The 21,558-nt window shown below is 38.7% G+C and overlaps 2 protein-coding genes across 10 annotated transcripts; one reads left to right on the forward strand and one right to left on the reverse strand.

The window, feature by feature from the left end:
* Positions 1 to 1,536: 1,536 nt before the first annotated feature.
* ANKRA2 (ankyrin repeat family A member 2) lies at positions 1,537 to 10,906 on the reverse strand. Of its 8 annotated transcripts, none has more exons than XM_074932039.1 (9): positions 10,845 to 10,906; positions 9,691 to 10,094; positions 7,535 to 7,693; positions 5,209 to 5,274; positions 4,040 to 4,137; positions 3,743 to 3,868; positions 3,297 to 3,363; positions 3,129 to 3,209; positions 1,537 to 2,127 (listed from the first exon to the last, which is right to left on the reverse strand). In XM_074932039.1, exons 2-9 carry the CDS (start codon positions 9,989 to 9,991, stop codon positions 2,072 to 2,074), a joined length of 954 nt encoding a protein of 317 aa, XP_074788140.1. In that variant the 5' UTR covers positions 9,992 to 10,094; positions 10,845 to 10,906; the 3' UTR covers positions 1,537 to 2,071. The 8 variants fall into 8 exon arrangements, with proteins under 8 accessions (XP_074788140.1, XP_074788135.1, XP_074788138.1 ...); XM_074932034.1 differs by having other exon boundaries at positions 3,129 to 3,233; XM_074932037.1 differs by having other exon boundaries at positions 3,129 to 3,233; positions 9,691 to 10,088; positions 10,845 to 10,873.
* A 70-nt stretch (positions 10,907 to 10,976) lies between these two features.
* UTP15 (UTP15 small subunit processome component) lies at positions 10,977 to 21,046 on the forward strand. Of its 2 annotated transcripts, none has more exons than XM_074932740.1 (12): positions 10,977 to 11,303; positions 11,863 to 11,900; positions 11,983 to 12,167; positions 13,258 to 13,436; positions 14,245 to 14,370; positions 14,986 to 15,121; positions 16,259 to 16,343; positions 18,588 to 18,737; positions 18,932 to 19,033; positions 19,236 to 19,369; positions 19,882 to 19,940; positions 20,397 to 21,046. In XM_074932740.1, exons 1-12 carry the CDS (start codon positions 11,207 to 11,209, stop codon positions 20,618 to 20,620), a joined length of 1,515 nt encoding a protein of 504 aa, XP_074788841.1. In that variant the 5' UTR covers positions 10,977 to 11,206; the 3' UTR covers positions 20,621 to 21,046. The 2 variants fall into 2 exon arrangements, with proteins under 2 accessions (XP_074788841.1, XP_074788840.1); XM_074932739.1 differs by having other exon boundaries at positions 10,977 to 11,296; positions 11,808 to 11,900.
* Positions 21,047 to 21,558: the final 512 nt, after the last annotated feature.

A 21,558-nucleotide genomic window follows, 5' to 3' on the forward strand; every position in this document is an offset into this window, starting at 1 on the left:
TTGAATTCATTATTTCTCTGGCTCTTACTCAAAGAACTCAGTTGGATTACTCCCCACCCTTCTAGTACCTTTGGTCAGGACCGCAGTGCATGTACTTTTAAGTACTGATTTCCTTTGTGTATGGAATGATTTTCAAATAGAAAAATTAAATATGGTAGAGACTATATGAGGAATATACTAATTTAATTGGGTCCACACATGTTTTGCAAACTCCAGGTGGACTAAATGGGAGATTAAACTCATTATCCATGGACTGGGGAAGAAAGGCAGTGATGAGGGGTGCGTGTTTGTGAATAGCTGCCAGACCTCTAGTGGACACAATGGAGAAATGCCTATGGCAACATGTGAACACCACTTGGGGGATCCTTATGTACTGCCAGGGGAAAGGCTTCCGAGAAGTCTCTTTCAAAATCTTATCTATTATTTCTGAAAAAATATCACATGTTCTATCACTTAGTGTAGTTTTTGATAAACTGCAGGGGTCCCAAAAAATCAGTTAACATTGCCTTGATTTTTCAACTGATTTCAAAATCATAATTGCTGTTCTAACTATAAACAGATACACTGGGACATCCCCCCAGATTGGGGGATGAGGCTGAAGAGCAGCCCTGCAGAAAGAGATGTGGGGGTTTGGGTAGATGGCAAGTTGAGTATTAGTCAGCAGTGTGCCCACTGGCAGACAAAAGGCCCAACGGTGCCCTGGAGTGCATCAAGCACAGCAGCATAGCTAGCCAGTCAAGGGAGGTGACTGTCCCCTCTACACGACACTGGTACGGCCCCTCCTCAAGTCGTGTACAGATGTAGGTGCCTCAATATAAGAAGGACATCAAACTGTTAAGAGTGTGTTCAGAGGGTGACCAAGATGGTGAAAGACCTCAAGGGTCAGTTTTATAAGGAATGGCTGAGGTCACTTGCCTTCTTCAGCATGGAGAAGTCTGAGGAATGATTCCATTGCAGCCTTCCTCAATGGGGGCAGCAGAGAGGGAGGTGCTGATGTCCTCTCTCTGGTGACCAGTAAGGACACAAGGAAATGGAATGAAACTGTGTCAGGGGAAGTTTAGACTGGACATGAGGAAAAGGTTTTTCGCTGAGAGGGTGGACAGTCCCTGGAACAGGCTCCCCAGGGAAGTGCCCACCTCATGAAACCTGCCAGAGTTCAAGGAGCATCTGGATGACACTCTTAATCATATGGTTTAGTTTTAGGTAGTCCTGTGAGCAGCAGGGAGTTGGACTCAGCGATCCTTATGGGTGCCTTCCAACTCAAGATATTATGTGATTCTATAACCCAAAGGACCACACTTTGACTGAAGAAGGCTGTAACGCAGTAGGCTCTGGCTTCTCCTCCCATGCAGCTGACATCTGCTTTCAGCCACTGCAGGGATGATATTTATGAGCTAGGAATTCTGCACTTGCAATTAGGCTTCCTTCTACCAGAGACATTTCTACCTAGGACACTCTGGCCTAGTTGTTTCAGGGCTGCAACAGGAAGGAAGAAAAGCAGGTGGAAAGAAATGAGGTAGGAATTAAACTACCATCATCAGTGTCCCTCAATTTATTACCAACTTCTTAAAAATTGTACAAAGCCATAAGCTGACACTGTAATATTAACCGGGGATCTTTAAAACAATCACACATAGTGCACATTTTGGTATTAACAACAGTAAAAACATCCATCTTCTAGGGTGATATATCACAATATCTAAACAAATGTCTTCCTGTGAATATGTATCAGTGATGTGATGAAGTAGGACACTTAGCATAGTGCCACCCACTGCACTCAGTGTAAACATTTAGATGGTCAAAACTGGTTTTATTTACAAAGCTCTTCATGCATGACAACTGACTTTTTCTTCTAAAGTTATATAAAATACATTTAAGAAAAGGATGACATTGTATATTTCTATGAACAACAATGAAAGAAGAGGAAGAATATTAAAAAGCTTAGCTAAAACCAGGAAATAGTTGTACTGAGGTAAAACTACAGAACAACCAAGCCTTGCCACTGATTACAGGGCTAAAAAGCAGTTCAAATCTCCAAGCCAAGAACTGACACCTGCAGAACAACGAACCGTTATTCCTTGATATTTTGAAGTAGCCTTAATAAATGAGACTCAATAACCTGTTGAACTAAAGCAGAGAAAAAAAATCAGGTTAATCAATGTTCAATGTTTTTTCACATTTTTAGGGTTGTACTATCTTTTCCTGGCAGAAGCCAGCCTGTCCTGTACAATCATTTAATAAAAATCAGACATGAAGAAATTTACTTTGGGAAAAAGTTTGCATCCCTTCAGAAAATAAAAGCCCCAGAATGCAAAAACAATACACCCAGTATGACAGATGATGGTTTTGGAGGTGATGATCTGTTCTCTGGTATGAATAGGCAGATAGCATACGGAAATAGGCAGATAGCATATGGAAAGTAAATTTTTAAGCCTATAATTGGAAAGTAGGCAAAAACATTTATTAGAAACTACTTGAACTCTTGAGGTAGTCCTACATCTCAACATCTTTGAAGTTGCTGGCTCCCCCCATAAGCACAGGGGTCTCCTTGGAGAAGCTACATATTCAGTGCTGGGCTTATTTTTGGATTCAGATCATTTCTGTAATGGCAGACATTTCACAGCCTTAAAAATGAAGGCAGCATGAGGAAAAAACAATGAAGAGTCCCTTCTTTGCCTGTTTTCCAGAACCAAGTAAGGTAGCCGATTCTGGCACTACTACTGTCTGCCTCCAAGATAAACTAAAGCTAGCCTGACAGGGGCAGGTTTTGCAAGCTACATCACATGTCAACTGACAGAGCACCAGGGCGAGTGCAACAGACACTCCTTTGTACAAGGTGGAGGAGTAGCTCAGATCCCCTTGTCTGGATCATGGGTGCATCAGCCCTTACACACCATTATTTCCGTCCACAGATGCAGATTCAGGTCAGTGTCATTTTCTTACTAGGTACCTGGCTTTCTGAGACAGGGACGGAAACTCCTACCCATTTTGGGCTGATACATTTAGGTGTATTAAGACTTGTAGAATAGGGATATTCTTAGAGCTGCAAAACCTCTGCAAGTTCATTACAGCAGTTACATAAACACAGAGCAGTAAAAATAAAAATAATTTACATTTGCAATACTTACCACTCCGATAGCCCAGGGCTACAGCCAAATCCATGGAATTATAGCCAGCATCTGTTTCGATAGTTGGATCAGCACCACTTTCTATGTAAAACAGGAAAAGAAACTCTGTTTCTGACAATGAGAGCCGACAGTACATTATTACTGATAATTCAGTTTGGACAGTCTTACCAAGGAGAATTTTTACACATTTCACATGGTTTCCATGTACTGCATACAGAAGAGGTGTGCCTCCATTCTGCAAAAGCAGAGAAAAGCCTTAGACACTTAATGATTGAGCAGTCTGCAATTATAATTCCTTAACACACCAGTATCAGCAAAAAACTTCACCGGTTTTATAAAATTGAGGTTCTGTTTTATTTCTTCACAACTTCCATCTTTTTTTGTCTAATTTTGTTTAGACTGTAAGTTCACTCCTCTACAAGGATTCAGCATTAGTCTCATTCTCTTTTTACCAAGAACTAGTAGGGTCAACCTCTCTTAACCCTATGGAAGTTTTGAAAATCTCAGTTATTTCAGAAGACATAGAACAATTTTCATACACAAGCCAGTGCTGTGCCCTCTTTGAAATTTCTGATCAAAGCACCCTCTGACATAAATTCAAGCTAGAGTCCTACCCAGTCATACTCATTGACATCAACTCCACAGTCGAGCAGCATTTTGACAATATCTGTGTATCCTTTACTGCAAGCCAGTGAAAGGGCACTTTCTCGCCCCTTCCCCAAAATCTGAGGATCTGCACCCTGAAATAATAATAATAAAAATCAAATTAACCATGATTTTTTTTTAGTGTGAGGTTTTACACAGAACTTATCTGTAAAACTTTTAAGTGTATAGCAGCATTGACAAACTTAGGAAGGCAAATTGAACTAAAAAGTAAGTAAATTTAAAATCAAGTGGGTTTTCCTTCTTACATTCTGGAGGAGAAATTCCACTACAGCTATCTGCCCATGAGCTGCAGCCCACATCAGAGGGGTGAATCCTTCTTCATCCTTATGATTGATTACATTTTCTGTTTAAAGAAAAATACGCAATTCAGTAATCCGTTTCACTAATACACTGTATGAGATGGTGAAATGCGTTAATGTATCCATGGTGAATGGACTGAGGTACCAGGGTGTCCTAAAAGTCATTCTCATCCTAAATTTAAAAACAAAATTCTATTCCAATGGTGGCCCAAATATCTTTGGCCAAAAAAGAAAAAACCTGTAAAAAACTGTAAAATTTAAGATTTTTTTTTTTTAAGCTCTACAAATCAAGCTCTGTTTTTACTTAGAAATGTTACAAGTTGTCTGTAGTCTGTGCCTTTATCTTTGGAAAGAAGAGAAAGGCTGCTTGAAAAATAAAGAGGTATATTCTGTATTATTCTGTAGAAAGTGGTGGGGTTTTTTTCGATAGCATGAGCCACACAATCTTGTAAAGAATTAGCTTGTAAAGCAATACAGATAATATAACTCCATTCCCCCCATGTTCATGTAATCACTAGGTTATCTTGTGGAAATAATTAAGGTCTACTTCTAGTGCAGCTGAAAAAAGGAAGAACTTTTTATAACAACTGGCTGACTGAAATAGTTGAGTGGAATTTTCTTTTAATATTGTAAGTACTTAAAAAATCCCATGCTTATCATAGCACCATAATATGCATTTTTAATTGCTACTGACACTCGAGAATTGATGTGCTTTCCATATACATAGCTCATTACAAAGTATATAGACTTGGCAACTCATTACTGCTTTCCAGTAAATGTATCAACAAAGATGCACAAAAAGCATGGCTGAATACTAACAGTACAATAAGAATATACTATTAATGGTACTCAATTCAGTATGTTACACAGAGTTGAAATTTTTGCATGTATTATGGAGATACAAACGTCACACTGAAGACTATTACACAACTCAGAATGAGTAGCACTATTACACTGCAGGTTTGTGGCATGGCTTAAATTACCAACATATATGTCCTTCAATTTGTACCAGAAGTTAGGATTTTTTAAATACAACTTTGGGGAAGATGTCAAGCACAACAGGGTATAAATGGCCCAAGTCTGAAAGGAAGATGTTTAACCTCCCTCTGTCTCACCTTGTTCAATACGCGTGGCCAGATATAACATTTCTCCCTGAGCAGCCAGCTGGTGAACTGATAACGCTGCAGAGAGGGAAGCAGAAGTATGTGTTACACAGACCAATTTTCATTCTGCTCTGTTTTGAACCGGGCATAATAACCACCCATTGGTCTAAGCAGTACAGAACTTGGATTTGAGAGTGTAGATTTAGCATATAAGGTTCTCTACCTCATACTCTGAACTAGAATCACTATCTTAAAAACTGAAAAGTTTCCAAAGAGTTTCATAGGCTTAGGTAATTTTTAAACTAATGTATAAGTTATACTAGAAAACAAAGATACTTCCTACACTGACTCTTTACAAGGCAACATGCTCTCTTCTCTACTGCTGGGTCAGCAACCCCAGATCACATTAAGAAGGTTTATCAAATGAAAATAAGCATTGTTTGATATATTAAGGCTGTATAGTTTAAAATGACATCTAAGAGATCACATGCCATCAGGAGACCTGTCATGCTGCTCAGTAAAGCCCATGGCATGACTCACTCACTATAATGTTCAACAGATTAGACATTACACAACTATACACAACATGACATCTTAAGGGGAAATAAAAGACTGTGGATTTAAAAAAAAAAAAAAAAAAAAAAGTACCAAGGATTATAAGAAGAATAATTCTTAAGATATTATGAAGAAAAAAAATCTCTGATCCCACAGTGAACTCTGAACAGGTGCGTGGTATTGATAATTACAACTTGAAGCAGGTCTGAAAGGTGCTCAGGAGGGAATATATAATAAATTTTCCACATTATATAATAACAAAATAAGTTAATGATTATGTAATATGTAAATGTTCACTGCCCTCTTCCTATTCACTACATGAAATTCTGATTTTTAATTTCAGGAAGACTGCGTATTTTATTTGAGGGCCTTTGTTGCAGCTCCAGATTAATTTTTTCCATGCAAGCGAGCTTTTTTTTTTTAGACACTGGACCTATAATTTATAGACAAAATAATTACAGATGAAGTAAATTGCGGATAATTAGTTTATAAAGAAAATGCTTGACAATTTAGAATAACAAAACCCCATAAATAATACTGCCTTCTTGACTTCCAAGATCCATGACAATCATGGCATTTTCAGTAGTCTGTAGCACTCATCAATCATCCAATTTTAATAAATTTTACAAGATGCACAAGTTCTGCGTGCTGGGTTTGTGCACGGTTTTTGGTACCCAGGAGGGGGCTACAGCAGCTGGCCCTTTGTGATAATGTATGTAAGAAGGGGAACCTGAGAGGGGTTGGGGGACGAGTTACAAGGACACTGATATGAACACCAATGTCAGTGGAAGGGAGAAGAAGCAGAGGAGGTGTGCTAGAGCAGAAAACCTCCCTGTATCCTGTTGTGTGAGGGAAGGGCCATCCCCTCCTTGTCACCCATGGAAGTCACTGGAGAAGCAGAGATTTGCCTACGGGAGACCCCTGGACTCTGTGGGAAGAATCCCCACTGTTGTAGTTCGGCACTGGTAGGACTGCAGCACGTGGAGGTGACCCACGCCAGAGCATCTTGAGAAGAATGCATCCTGTGGGGAGGACTCATGGTGGGGAGAGTTTGTGGAGTACTGTCTCTATTGAGAGGGATGCCATGTGGAGCAAGGAGAAGAATGCAGAAGAGTGCTTTTCCACCCTCCTCGCAGGAAGAAGCGGCAGAACTGACTGTGCCCCCCATTCCCTGCCCCTGTGCCACTGGGGAAGGAGGTGGGAATATCAGGAACAAAACTGAGCCTGGAAAGAAGAGAGGGGTGGAGGGAGGTGTTTTTAAGATGTGGCAATGCTTCTCACTGTCTCATTTTGTCTTTTTTTTTTTTTTTTTGTGACCTAACGAGCCTGTCTGTGACCTTAATGGGTGAGTGATCCCCTCCCTATCCTTATCTTCATTCCTGAGCCTTTTGATTAATTTCTCTTCTTCCAGCATTGGGGATAAAGGGGTGAGTGACCAGCTGTGTAGTGCTCTGTTGCCCTCTGGGCTCAAACCACAACATTCTGAAAACAAGTATATGAAGTACATTAACTTAAAGCTTAGAAAGGATCAGAAAAATTTTTACCTATTATTTTTTAAGTCAAGAATTAGATCCTTTCTGGAAAACATGCTTCAGTCATGTATTCAGGTGGATTACTATTTTATGGTTGGAACCATGTGAAATTAGGTAAGACTATCTCAATGTTTTCTTCCTATATTAGAAGTTCATTATAACACCAAAGGAAAAAAAAGGAAAAATCTGTCAAGCATCTAACATACAGTTTAAAAAAAAAATTATTAACAATAAGGCAGTAGGATACTTACAGTTTACAAGCAGAGGTGTTGTAGAGACTTCGTTTCCCCTGTGTTTGTTAGTTAGGGTAGTTGATTGTTTTATTGGTGAGAAATGCTTAGTAGTTGATGGAGTATAAACATGTCTTACTTGGATACCAGGGGAAGGAGAAGTGTGGATGTTGCATTCAGCTACAATGAACAGAGAAAACAGACAGGATTTTAGTACTAGTAAGAGCATTGAAAGCAAATCACAGATTTTAAGTCAAACTAGAAAGCAGCACTCACAAGATCTTTAAAACCCATGTTAAGTAAGCTTTGTGACATGTGCTTCTTCCCCTGTGCACTGTGAGCTGAATAAAGGGCTGTATTCATTTCTAGCATAAAACAATGCTCCTACCCAACACGTTCATTATGGTGTAAGGTCACCCTGAGACAAGTCAGGTGCCTAAATGAGGTAAACCTTTGTCTAGATTTTCAACATGCCTGGCATGGATTTATTAAGTAGGATGGCTCCACTAAGCTGGTCATATCCTTACCAACACTCTCCAGCACAATGACATGATAGAGCTCTGGTCAGCCATGCAGCTAGGTAACTGCTCAGCTTATCCCTTTGCCTACTTCCTAACCAGTCCACTGCATGGAAGATGGCCTTCACTAATTTTCTTCGCCAGGACTTCTTCCACTCCCATCGGATAAAATTGTAACTGCACGATGAATATTTACATAGCAGGAAGTGTGATACTCCACACTAATTTATATAAAATGCAACAGTAGGCCATCACTTAGAATTGAAGAAATCATTCAGTGCTGCTGTGCTCATTTGTACCAACTTTTCTAGCTTTCTATTAGAATCTAATGGCATATTATTACCGAATATGTAAGCTACCTTGGCTTCTAATTCTCAAAACTAGCTTTTGGTTTTGAGAAGTCGCTGAGAAACCAAGTAACATTTAGGAAGCTAACTGATTAAATACTGGAAAGACATACTGAAGGATTAAACTCCACTACTGGCTAAATTGACACCAGTGTGCACTAGTAATTAACAACTGGAAGCTAATTAACATGCATACTGAATTCACACCATCAAGAACTTCATGATCATAAATCCAAGTGCAACTCTGGGGAAAGAATGAAAAGTAGAGGGTAACGGGATGAAAATTAAATTACATTTTGTTTGTCAATCAAAGAGCTACAGCTGACTTGACCAAATTAAGAGACCTACCAGGGATTTTTGACCTGTAGTCCCTGGATCCACAGGACTACTTCTAAGGGGTTCACAAATATTACCTAAGAAAAACCACCATATTGTTGATGGATCTAAATTTGCTGTTCACATTTATAGCTTCATTAGTAACCACTTATGTCCTGCAAATTAAAAAAGTTTGAAAATTACAATAGCTGAACTGCAGCCAAACAATACAAATTGGAAAAAAACATCAAAATCCACAATAGGTTTGTGTTTGTTACAGGAAATATGTCAAATTCAACACCATGAAATGATACATCAGTAACAACTTGAAGTATGACAGTGAGAGCTGGAAACCATAATCGTTAAGGAGAAATAGATGGAAATCCTAATTCTGTTCTCCATCAATATGCCCAGTCAGCAACAGCTAGAGATTAGCTGCAGGGATCCACAACTGGAGCAACATTTGCTTTCAAGTAGGATGAAGCTAAACTGTCAAGCCAATCCCTTCAACAACTACAGGCTTTGTACAGCCATATTGATAGAACAAAGTCAACCACAGGACCTATGTTATTCTGTCACTGTATTAGTGAAAAGCTAAAATGTGCTGCAGAAAGCTATTGAAGTCAAAATGATTGTGTGGTGCCTTCAGTAGTGTTTTGTGAAGATACATACATTATTCAACAATGTGTAGCAAGTTGTAGGACTTCCAGACAAAGGAAGTAAGTTTGTTTTCATAATCAGCTCTTACTAAATACACTAGAGACTTTTTGTGTCACTACTTTTGCTATCAAAAAATATTAAAAATATGATTTAAAATATTTGGGGAAATTAATTTTACACTAAGAATCCATTAAGCATATAAGAAAAATGTTAGGGGAACAAATCCTAGAGAACTATCACTGATTAACATACATATAAGGCAGAGGATTTTTTAAAAAAACATAACAGTTTAACATGATGACACAGTCCACACGTAACAATATGTACAAGGTTCAACCTTTAAATAAGACAGATGCCACTTCAAGGTCAGAGTTAACTTGGTCTTGAATATTTTTACTGTCCTCCTCATTCAAGGATTTCACAAATCGTGAGCAGACATTCATATCAAATCTATTGGGCAAAATGAATTTCATTCCCATGGCGACATTCTGAGCTGGGCCTTCCTCTGTGCTAGAGTCAAGCTGATGTTCCACTTTAATGTCCGGCATGGGTGGAAGGCTGTAGCTAGTAGTACATTCTTCCACAATTAACTGGGCCCCAACATCTAAGTTTGTTGAAGATGCCATGGCCTCGGTCATGTAAAAGTCTTATGCAAAATGTTTCTTCATAGTTTCTAGCCAAGAGCAGTTCCAGCCACCCAAGCTGTATCTAAAGAGATCTGGATGTCTGAACAACCTGCAACTGAACACATGTAACCTTGGTTAACAGCATTCTGGTGAAGTAACGCATAAAAATACACCAAACTTGGTTTCATTTAAGCTTATGGCATTTGGTTTTCATAATGAAATCAAAATTGGTGAAATACCAATCTCACTGCTGTCACAAGCTATGACCAAATCCTCTGTTTAAATTTTATCACATGGATACGTAAGCCAAATTCCATAATGAAGCCAGCTGGTGTCTAAGTGACATTTTATAGTATTAGTCTGGTTGCATCAAAAACCCCACCACAAACCCCACCACAACCAACGACATTTATACCAAGGTAAGAACAAGCTATATGAAAAAGATCATTTCATAAAAACATTAGACCTGAATGAAAAGTTAAAGTGACTTTATGCCCCTTTATAGCTTTTCATAACCTCGGTAAAACAAATAGCTTCCACCATACGCGTAGGAAAACGACAAATCCTATTTACACCTACAACAGTAAAACATCCCACGATACCCGGGGCTTGTCTGACAGCACCACGAGAAGCCTAACAAAGTCAGAGCGGGCTCCGCGGCAGTGCCTGGCAAGCAGAGAGGCCTGGCAGCCCCGGGCACTGCTGCCGCCTTCCCCCCGCGCTACAGACCGCCGGCTCCGGGACGGGAGGCCCGAAGACGGGCGGCGACGACGACGGCCTCTACGGACGCTGCGGAGCACCCGCCGCCCGGGAACCCCTTCGGCGGAGCGGGCCCACGGCTCCACTGCCGGCAGCCACGCCTCACCTGAGCACCGCCGCCTCGGCCGCGGACCGAGAGGGGAAAGTGACGCCGTACGGCCCCGCCGCGGTGGCGATTGGCCAGGGAGAGTCGCCTGTTGATGACGTCCTTCCCCCACGAGTGTGTGACTCTCCTCGAGGCAGGCGTGGCGCTCACCATGATGGCCGGGGCGGAGGGGCGCAGCACGGCCCTCGCACCCTGAGGCAGCGCGGATCGGTTCCACCCGGCCCTCCCCGAGCTCCTCCCGGCAGAGCCACCTGGCTGGCTAGGCCGGCAGGCGGGAGCGCGGTTCGGCGGCGGCCACCGCTCGCTGAGGAGGTGTCGCGGAGGCCTTCGCCGCCCTTGGCGTCCCCCGCTCCTGGTCAGGCATGGCCACCTACAAGCCGGTGGTGGTTCAGGCGTTCCCCAAGCTCGGGGAGAGGATCACGCAGGACACGCTGTACTGGCGGGGTTACAAGGTAGGAGGCAGCCCTCCGCGGCGCGGGGCCCTGGGGCAGCGGGGCCTGTGACGGATGGCGTAGGGTCCCTGCTCCGGTTCGTGCTTGTTCTGCCAGCTCTTGGGGCTTTCAGTGAGAAGCGGTTCCTTGATACCCACCTGAAGCTATTAAACGGCTTTGTAGGAAGGACATGCGCCCCAGATTGGCTCGACAGATGTAGTTGTTGTCCTAGAATATTTTTTTTGTTGCTTTTGTGCGACTAATCAAATGTATTTTGAAACACGCATGAGTGAATAAGGTAGGGTGTTTTTTCATCAAAACACGTAATCGGTTTTAATCCGTGGATTGGAAAAAAAAATCTATGAGCAGAAGTAGCCCCGCAGAAGAGAAACAACAGGATTGTATTTTAAAAATGATTTGGTTCTAAATGGAGTTTTGAGCTCTCTGTAAGAAGAATTGGTTTTGTTTTGCTGTTTTCATCTTCGATGATGTGCTTATCCATATTTAATTATCTTTATCGAAATTGTTTCAGACACCTGTTCAGATAAAGGAATTCGGTGCAGTAAATAAAATTGACTTCTCCCCAGTTTCTCCATATAACTATGCTGTTACAGCCTCCTCAAGGGTAAGTGGCTTTTTTGAGGTTTTTATGTTCTTGTCCTTCATTTGCTCGTACAAGCTAACTTAATATCTTCTTGTTTTGCTAGATCCACATTTATGGCCGTTACTCTCAGGAACCAATCAAGACATTTTCTCGCTTCAAAGATGCTGCTTATGGTGCCACATACAGAGATGATGGCAATCTGCTTGTTGCTGGCAGTGAGGAAGGTAGCATTCGCCTCTTTGACATTAGCGGAAGAGCACCACTGAGACAATTTGATGGTCATGCTAAGTAAGACTGTTTTTAATTTGTGTGCATAAGCTTGTTTGGTGTATTTACATGTTTGTTTTGCATGTTGCTGAGGATCTGAATAATACTGATCTATGTTGCTTGCAGCTGTCTCATGTGGATCGTACTGAAAAGTAGATTTTTGAAATTTTGAAATTGAATTCACAATTGGAGTGATTTTTTAAAACAGTTTCTAGATATGAATTAAGTACATGGAAGAATAAATGTATTTTCTAATTCTGGGTGTCTCATTTCTAATTTCTAGGTATCAGTATAATGTGTAGATGTAGTCTTGTGATTGCATGGCACTGATAAGCACATTTTATTTGATGCTGTCAGGAAAAGTTTTAAAAAGTGGCTAAACAAAACCAGTGAAGAAATAATGCCAGGAAGAGCAGGAATCCTTTAATAAAACAGAAAAAGTGCATGGTGGTGGGTTTGGGGTGGAGAAGGAGTTAGGAGTTCTGATATACAGGTGAGGAGAAGACAATGATAATGTTTAGATTAAACAAGTTGTTCTGTGGAAGACCAACACATATCTTGTCTAGAACAACAGCAAGCCCTCTTTCACTAGAAATGACACAGGCAGACCTTGATAGTGTTTCTCTTTGAGATCCGTGTTTGTAGATTGGGTTTTTTCTTACGTCCTAATCAGTAGGTTGACTAATAAGATTTAGGGTGTGTGTGTTTTCTGTCAAAGTTGTTCTCTGTTGGGATGTTACAATGATAGTATAAATTTAAATAATGATTTTAAAGGACAAGAAGAGTGTTCAGTTGTACTTAAAATTCACTTATAAACTTTTTCTAAATGACTGTGCTAGTATACAGACCTCTAAGTAACGAATGCAGAATAAAACCCTTTAAAACAAATTATATCAGTGCTTAGGTAAGCATCTGTCAGCATGACCCTTTTCTGGCTGGAAATATAAAAAGTAAAGTGTTTTTAACGTATAAAAAGAGGCTTTTAACTTCCAGCAGTAAACACTTTGCACTTTTAAGTTAGAGTGAATACTTGAATAAGCTCTTCATACAGACTAATTCTTCTGGAAACAAGTATATTTTAACTTTGGATATTGTGGACTTTGTTTTCTAGACCTGTTCACGTAGTGGGCTTCCTGTCTGATAAATACCGAATATTTTCTGGTGCTGATGATTATTCATCGAATTTGTGGGATATTCCAAGTGCTACAGAAATCGTCTCATACAATGAACATAATGACTATGTGAGATGTGGCTGTGCAAGTAAAGTGAATGCAGATGTCTTTATAACAGGTTTGATTTTATTTTTTATATATGTTTATTTTGGATTGAGTTGAAGAAAAGTTCAGACATATTTTTTGATACAGTAGGATCTTGTTTATTGTATTTTAAACATGGAGGATCTGTTTTCCTACTCAGTGCCTACTTTGTTGTTTCCTTCTTGCTTGCTTTTTAAGCTTGACAGTGATGTTTGTAGGAAAACTCTTGAGTGAACTGTTTTTTAACATCTTTCTGCTTTAGCCTGTTCGAGTTAATGGGACTGTTTTGACTGGCCTTTTAAAGAGAAAATCCTGTGAATGTATCCTTTAGTTGGGATTGACTAAAGTGTTTTATCAGGTTTCTGGAGAACACTAGTTCCATTGTAGTTTGTACAGCCCCAGACTGACAGACTCAAAAATGAAACATTGTCTGAGGAGTTAATTTGAAACCAATTGCTTTTGGTTTTCCTATCAGTAGCTTAATTACCATTAATTTGTGGTAAATTACTATGAAGAAAATAGTATTCTGTACTTCAGGAGATACAGCAGACAAGGTTTCATCAGGTTGCCTGATATTTATTGTTATAAATACATTTGTTTAATGGAAGGGAAATAAAATTAAGACTTAAATTACTTTTGAGGCCTGACACCTTGCTAGGGTAGAATTAGAAGACTTAAGTTGCCTGAAGGCTGTAAATTAATCAAGGTAAACCACAAGGTGTTCCAAGTTTATGGTTTAAAACTGTTCCTGTTTGGCAGGAGCTCCTTCATAGATTGTAAGATGTTGCTGGTTTAATTCCTGAAATAATTGAAATTATGGAACTATTTATGGTTGTTTGTAGGTTCCTATGATCACACTGTAAAACTGTTTGATGCACGAAGAAAAAGTAGTGTCATGACAATAGAACATGGCCATCCTGTGGAGAGTGTGCTTCTGTTCCCTTCTGGTGGGCTTCTAGTATCTGCAGGTACTTAATAAAATCGAATTTCTCTTCTGTGGCCTTAATTTGAGAAATACTTCAGCTGCTTCTTGTGTGGTGTTTTCATTTGGTAATGAAGTGATGAGTGATACAACAGCTGGATTTCGCAAAGATCTTCAGGAATCTGTGTTGATCTGGACGATGAAAAGTAGGGGTCTTTTTGTCTCCTGATTTGATTTTCTTGTAGATGGGAAAAAAAAAAAAAAAAAGACAAGATACAGACTTTAATTAGCCCAGTGCTAAAGTGAAGGAGTGAACATACTTAGGAAGTCTTGAAAAGATGTGATTGTATCTTGTTCTTAACGATGTCATGATTTTTAGTCTCTTCTTGCCATTGCATCAGAAGTCCTGTAACCCAGTGGTATCTATATTTTTTTTTGTAAGGAGTATGTTAAATCATTCATCTGTGCCTACAGAATGGCCTAAAACAGAGCAGGCTTGTAACGTGTCTTGTCCCAGGAGATAGTCATAATGGATGGGGATGGTGAGTAGGTACAGAAAACTGTGTTATGAAGGAGGCACTGTATCACTCTCTGAAAAATTCCCCAGGGAAGTGTAAATGTGTATGTATGTCAAACTGTTTTGTGTGCTTCCTTCTCACAGGAGGTCGCTATGTCAAAGTTTGGGATGTACTAAAAGGTGGACAATTATTAGTTTCACTTAAAAATCACCACAAAACTGTAACTTGTTTATGCCTGAACAGCTCTGGACAAAGGTTATTGTCAGGATCCCTGGACAGGTTAGTATACTTTGTGGATTTATTGTGATTTACATTTTTTAGGACTTTTTTCTTTTGAAAGTTATTACACATCAGTGTGTGGTTTTGGGGCTTAAACATTTTTAACTGTTAGAGATATAAGTTACTTGAAAACCTGTCTTGGGGCCAAGGTACATACTGTGATAGACGTTAACCTTTCGCTCTTATTAGCCTGAATGTCAGTAAGGGTTGCATGGGCTGTTTGGGAACACATATGGGGAACTTCTGAATAAGCATGCATTTTTCTGAATCTCTAAACTGACCTTTACAGTCTCTGTAAAGTAGCTATTCTTAAATTTACTTTATTTTAAATAACTGAAGGCATATTAGTATTCACCTTTAAAGAGCCTGGGTTTTGTGTCTTTGTGCTGTTGCTTTTTGTACCCAAGGTGCACACGTGAAATATGTCCTACTTGCTTTTTTTGTTTGTTTGTTTGGGTCGAGCTGCAGAGTACTAGTACTCATTCTGTTGTCTCTGAGATGGTTAGAAATATGAAGTGGTCTGAAATGACAGTGGTCTGTTTTCTTCCTTCCTTCCTCCCTCCTGTACTTCCTAGGCTTCCTCAGGCTTTATGATTACAGAGCATAAGCTGAAGGATCACACTAGCTGTGCAGCTATTTTCAGTGCTTACAACACTAAAGTTCATACTTCTTATAAGATAATGTTTTGTTTTCCCATTTGTTAGGTATTTCCTACCTTCAACCAGATCATTAAAGAGCCATCAGATACAAGAAGATCTATGGTTTTGCTTCCAGAAATTTTCAATAGATCTTACATTTAAAATTTAAGAACAAATTTTTAAAAATGCTTAGTGTTTCCTAATAAGCATTGTTAAAGTTGGATAGTCAGTATATCTACCTTCAATTTCTTCTTCTTTCCTGGCCCCATTTTCATCTATTTTTGGATAAGGATAATAATTTTTTTACTTTTGTGTATCTTTTAACGGAACGTTTTTGTTGCAGATGAGGTAACTAAGAAGGTCAGTAGTCTGAAGAACACTTTGTATAAATACTCAGTTTCCTTAAATGATCTACAGAATTTGAGAGTGATGAAATTCCTGTAAAGCGTGTACAATAAGGCATTAGTAACAAAGCTCTAATCATTACTCTTCTGTATAGGCATGTGAAGATTTACAGTACCACTTCCTACAAAGTAGTCCACAGCTTTAACTATGCAACATCCATCCTTAGCCTTGCATTGTCGGTAAGTACATTAGAAACCTTTCTAGCAAGGTAATTACTGATACCTTTTAAATCACTGAATAATTTGGTTTTGCTTTCATTGCTATTGGGTGTTTCAGAAGAATCCTGTACATGCAAAGTAGGATGATTGAATATATTCATTCTGAGTTAAAAATTGATTAGGAGGTTTTAATCATAATACATTCAGATGCCAGATGTTACCTGATTAGATCTGTACAAAATTATGTGTTTATCAAGGATGGTATATATCACAGGGAAAGTATTCAGTTTAGAAGGGAAGTCCTTTGACTTTAAGAAGATTGTACTCATCTTTTGCCTTCCAGGAACCTTCTAAGTCATCTTGTCTGACAGTGATAAAATTAAACAAGTAGTTAATTTGTTGAGGAATTTAACATAGGGTGAACTGGTTTTAAAAGTGGTTGGTGTCAGGTTGTTCTGAGGAAGAAAAGGGGAGAGGGCATGAAGTATGAGCACAGACTTGTTTGCCAAGGCATGTATCTTACTGTCTCAGAAACAGAAAACAGAGACTTAATTTCTCTGAAACATTTGAGTTCCAATGGATAAGTGACCTGCTGGCCAGAAATTTGGAGGCTAGCACCACTTTTTAATCATATAGCCTCTGTAGGACATGTAAAAGGGACTGTGAGGGATCTTTACTACCTTCGTCACTTTACTGTTGTCCTGCTCTTCTGGAACCTAGGGAAGATGTGTGTTGAAAGGGTATCTTCCTTTCTTCATTGCCTACCTTGTTCTCTAGGGAACTACAGCTAAATGAGTTGAATTATTTTGCTTGAGGTGAAGAGTACAGAATCAGCAAAAAACCCCATGTGCTTTAAGGGTCTGCAGCAGCTGCAAAATGTGCAATACCTATAGTTTGGCATCTCTAGAGCTGTGTATATATCTTTTGAAACATAATCTTTTGTTTCCTATTGACTAAACCACTTGAATTTTAAACGGTCATATGAGAACATAAGACTGGCTCTACTGGGTCAAAACAAAGGCTGGTCTAATTCCAGATGCTGCTTCCAACTATAGCCATATGTAGATTCATACAAACAAAAAACAGGGCAAATGTATATGATAAGGTTCTGATATTCTTCCAAACTCATTTTCAGATGAGAAATTGGCTCATCGAGTGTAGTTTCTGTGTAATTCAAATAATTTATTTATCTTACATAAATCTGCTCAGTTTTTGCTTGAGTTTGGACACACTTTTAACCTTCACTAAATTCCTTGACAAGGAGTTTTGACATTTCTGCTACTTGTTGTATGAAGAATTGCCTCCTTTTATTCCATTTGAACCTTTATTAGCTTCATTTGATGCCTTTAAATGAGACATAGACCAGCTGATCTCTATCCATTCCTGTCATAATTCTTTAGGCTTTTATCCCTCCTCACTTATCTTTTTTTCCCCATGCTGAAGAGTTCTGTTTCAAATCAAGCCAATCTTTGATTCTCTTTGGAGTTTTTTGATACTTTTAGTCTGAATCTTCTGGTGTTTTTTGAGAATGACTCACATAGGATTTAAGATGCGGGTAAACAGTGGATTTTTTTCAGTGATATAATGACTTTCTAGTTTTTATTTCTTTTGTAGTAATTCCTAACACTATTTACTTTTTTTTTTTTTATTCTTACCAGAAGTTGAGCATTGAGCTAGTGTTTAATGTTTTCATAGAATTATCTGTTAATAGTAACAGGTCAGAACTCACTATTTTATGTATGAAGTGTTTTTCTCATGTGCACCATATAAAATTAAAAACTTTAGAATGAAATACATGTAACCTGTGTTAATGTAGATGGAATTTATACCAATGACTGGTATTTTGAACAACTTTCACTTGTTTCTCAAAATCCTGCTATTCCATGATAGCTTTCATGGTGTTTATGTCTGCTGTATGGCATGTAATAGTCAAAAGCAGTTGTACACCATTGAAAAAAACAAATTCTGTCATATATTATATTTGCAGACGGATGTTAATGCTTATTTGAACTTGCATCACTAGTCAGGCTGTAGTTTCTCTAGGCATTTGTCAAAGGTTTGTTACATGGGTAATGTTGCTTAACAGTCATAGCCTTGAATCTGTCCCTGTTTTGAACAAGGTATTTGAGGTGCCTTCCCACAAGTTGTTCTGTGATACTGCGATTAGAGCCTTATCATGGAGCATAAAAATTTTAAAATCTGCATTGTAGAGCATGCATCATCACATAAAACACTAGATTCCTAACTGTAATTTCTTCTTTTCAGCCTGAAGATGAAACCATAGTCATAGGCATGACCAATGGGGTACTAAATGTTAAACACAGAAAACCTGAAGAAAGGAAAGTCAAGTCTCTAAAGAAGAGACAACCAGCATATAGAACCTATGTGAAAGGAAGAACTTACATGCCAAAACAGGTATAGGGTGGTGAGGAAATGTATACTGAAGCACACCTCAAAACTTTTTTTTTTTTTTTTTTTTTTTTTGAGGATGCTATGTTGAAGAAAGGGAGGGGAGGGAAGATACAAAGACATACAAGCTTGTGTATGGTAATACATCTAATCCATTGTGTGTGTGTATGTCTTATTTTGAACTTGTCTTTCAATTCTAGGAAGACTTCTGTGTCAGTAAACCTGTAAAACGTGTTTTGAGGAAATACGACAAGCTGCTGAAGAGCTTTCAGTCTTCCAAGGCCCTTGATGCTGTACTGGAGGTAAGGCATTGATTTTTGTCTCGTCAGAGTTGTGTGTTATCATCTGACATGGATTTTTTTCTGTATGTCAATGATTTTATTTTAGTGTATAACTAGAAAGAAATTAAACTTGCATGAGTTCTGTTTTGGTTTGTCTGGTATCAGCCCTGTTTTGTGTGTAAAGATGTTGCTTTGGTACTAAACTCTTCTTATATATGTCCAGCCACCCATTAGGCTTTACACTCCTGAAGTTACAGTTGCAGTCATGCAGGAACTACATCGCAGAGGAACACTGAGGAGTGCACTTGCAGGCCGAGACGAGAAGCAAGTGAATCTCCTTCTTACTTTTGTGGCAAGGTATTATTTTAACCTGAGTTCTCTCTGACTATTTTGAGACATGTATTTCTTAGTAGCTTTTACCATAGAGTCTCAACAGATCGTGGGTGGAACACTGGTACTCTTGAAAATCTCACATGTCTTCTGCTTTCTGATATCAAGGTCTGGGATAGTACTGAAATAGTTTACCTGTTAGCACAAAACAATTTTGCTGATAGTATGAGAGAGTATATTTTAATTCTTTGCCAGACATTCTACCCTTAGTCTATTATTTTCTGTCTCCTCAATGAAACTCGTGTCTTCATGTACCTGAGGCTTTTGCCAGTCCTGCAACCCCCACTGCCTTACTGAAAGGAGGAGGGTAAATACCACATATGTAGCTTTTTTTGACTTGCATCTGTGACTGCTGTTCTGTGACGTCTCTTCATGAAGAAAAAATTGTCTGTACGCCTGCATGAGAAAGCTTCTTGTTGGTGGGAAAAAAAGTGCAGTTGGCAAAACCAGTGAAACTGGGATATCTTCTAATTTTGCAGGCGTGTGATTGAGCCTAGATTTACTTCTGTACTGGTGACTGTTGCAGATATCATCACTGGTAAGTACAATACAAAAACGATTCTGAAAGCCATATGGCTAGTTTGGAAATAAGGTAAAAAGTGCTACATTTTAAAGAAACAAAACCTTTATGGCCGGATAACTTTGACGACAGCCAGTATCTGATTTGCACTAACTGCAGGAAGCTTCTCATGGTCTCTAAATACCTTTGATACTTCATGTTTCTGTACTTACATAGTACAAATGACTTCTGCTTCTCCAGTGAGGTAAAAACAGTATTTGAGGTTGTAAAAACTTCTGTTTCTGTTAGTTTGACTTACTGTCACTGTGAATACATACCAATAATTAAGACTCTTTTCAGAACACCATTAAAGTTGTCTTACTTGTCCACAATGTTGGACTTGTGTCAGACTCCTTAAATGCATCTCTAACCAGCTAAAGTAATTTTCACATTTTTATAAATGTGTGGATTCTGAAATAACTTTTTTCTTTACAGACATTTATCAGCCTGTGGTTGGGCAGTCAGCGATTGTTGATAGACAATTCTTGAGACTTCAGGAAGCCATAGGAAAAGAGATTGACTATCAGGAAGAACTCCTAGAAGTTTTAGGAATGATGGATGTACTGTTTGCTACTTTCACTAAGAAAAGAGCTACTTATCTAGAAGAGAACAGAAGTAATGGTCTTACAGAGACCCTTGAAACAAATATGAATAATTGACTGATAACCATCACAACAAATTATCACAAAAATAATGTGAACTTAAAATACATGACCTGTTCTAGTAACTTTTTGTAATAGTGACTTTCAAAATAAGCCCCTCTGTGCTGATGTTCTGTCTTCCAAACTGTTTCTGAATAGGCTGAATTACTGAAGGCAGAGAAAGAAGGATGTTTTCAAGATTTTCCATGCAATATTTTTCAAACAACTGAATTTTAAAGTTTTATTCCAAACTTCTGTAACTTTCAAAGAAAGTTTTGTGCATTCATTACTAAGTCATCATTTGATTTAGAGAAACAGCAGTTTTCATTTACGAGAAAATAATTGCACCCTGTTCAATTTTGATGTGTCATTGTCCTTATTTAAAGTTGATATCCCACGTATTGTACCTGGACATAGTAATAAAACCACATGCATTTGACAAAACTTGACTACATTGTGTTTTCTCTCCCTGCTTTGTCTCCATTTCAGACTTCCATGAAGTCATAGGAAACAGCAAAATCACTCAAGAAAACAAGTGCACACTTAGGTATATTGAAAAATTTGTTAGTTTCATTTTTTAAATAGTGCATATACCTTAATTAATTATAATTCTCTAGAAAATAGATAATTCTTCTAAAGGGAAATTAATTAAAATTAATGTGCTGAATAAGTAAATGCACATGAGAGAATATCTTCAGTAAATACAAGAACTCAATTTTGTGTGATTACCACTGTCAATGTACAGTAGATGCAATTTGTGTCTACGTTGTTATCAGTATGTATTTGAGTGCTGGGGTAACTTTATTTAACTTCAAGCACTGCTGAAGAAGGATGGTATACTTTGGAAAAATGGGTGTGCCAAAGGCTGCTCAACACATGTAAGGTGACAGTAGGGTAGAACTTTTGTCCTTAACCTGTTTTCTGTGACTTGCATTTTTCACCAGGCTTGGAATTTA

The sequence above is a fragment of the Athene noctua genome, chromosome Z (assembly GCF_965140245.1).
Source record: "Athene noctua chromosome Z, bAthNoc1.hap1.1, whole genome shotgun sequence".
Classification (NCBI taxonomy): domain Eukaryota; kingdom Metazoa; phylum Chordata; class Aves; order Strigiformes; family Strigidae; genus Athene; species Athene noctua.

Bases quoted from the DNA above. Each gene is read 5' to 3' on its own strand.
- ANKRA2 (XM_074932034.1), bottom strand. From the start codon at position 9,991: ATGACCGAGGCCATGGCATCTTCAACAAACTTAGATGTTGGGGCCCAG. The intron at 3,364-3,742 runs GTAGGACTCTAG...CTGCTTTTGCAG, and splicing joins ATGTCAATGAGTATGACTGG to AATGGAGGCACACCTCTTCT. The intron at 3,234-3,296 runs GTAAGACTGTCC...TGTCAGAAACAG, and splicing joins ATGTGTAAAAATTCTCCTTG to AGTTTCTTTTCCTGTTTTAC.
- UTP15 (XM_074932739.1), top strand. From the start codon at position 11,207: ATGGCCACCTACAAGCCGGTGGTGGTTCAGGCGTTCCCCAAGCTCGGG. The intron at 11,297-11,807 runs GTAGGAGGCAGC...AAATTGTTTCAG, and splicing joins TGTACTGGCGGGGTTACAAG to ACACCTGTTCAGATAAAGGA. The intron at 19,034-19,235 runs GTAAGGCATTGA...ATATATGTCCAG, and splicing joins CCCTTGATGCTGTACTGGAG to CCACCCATTAGGCTTTACAC.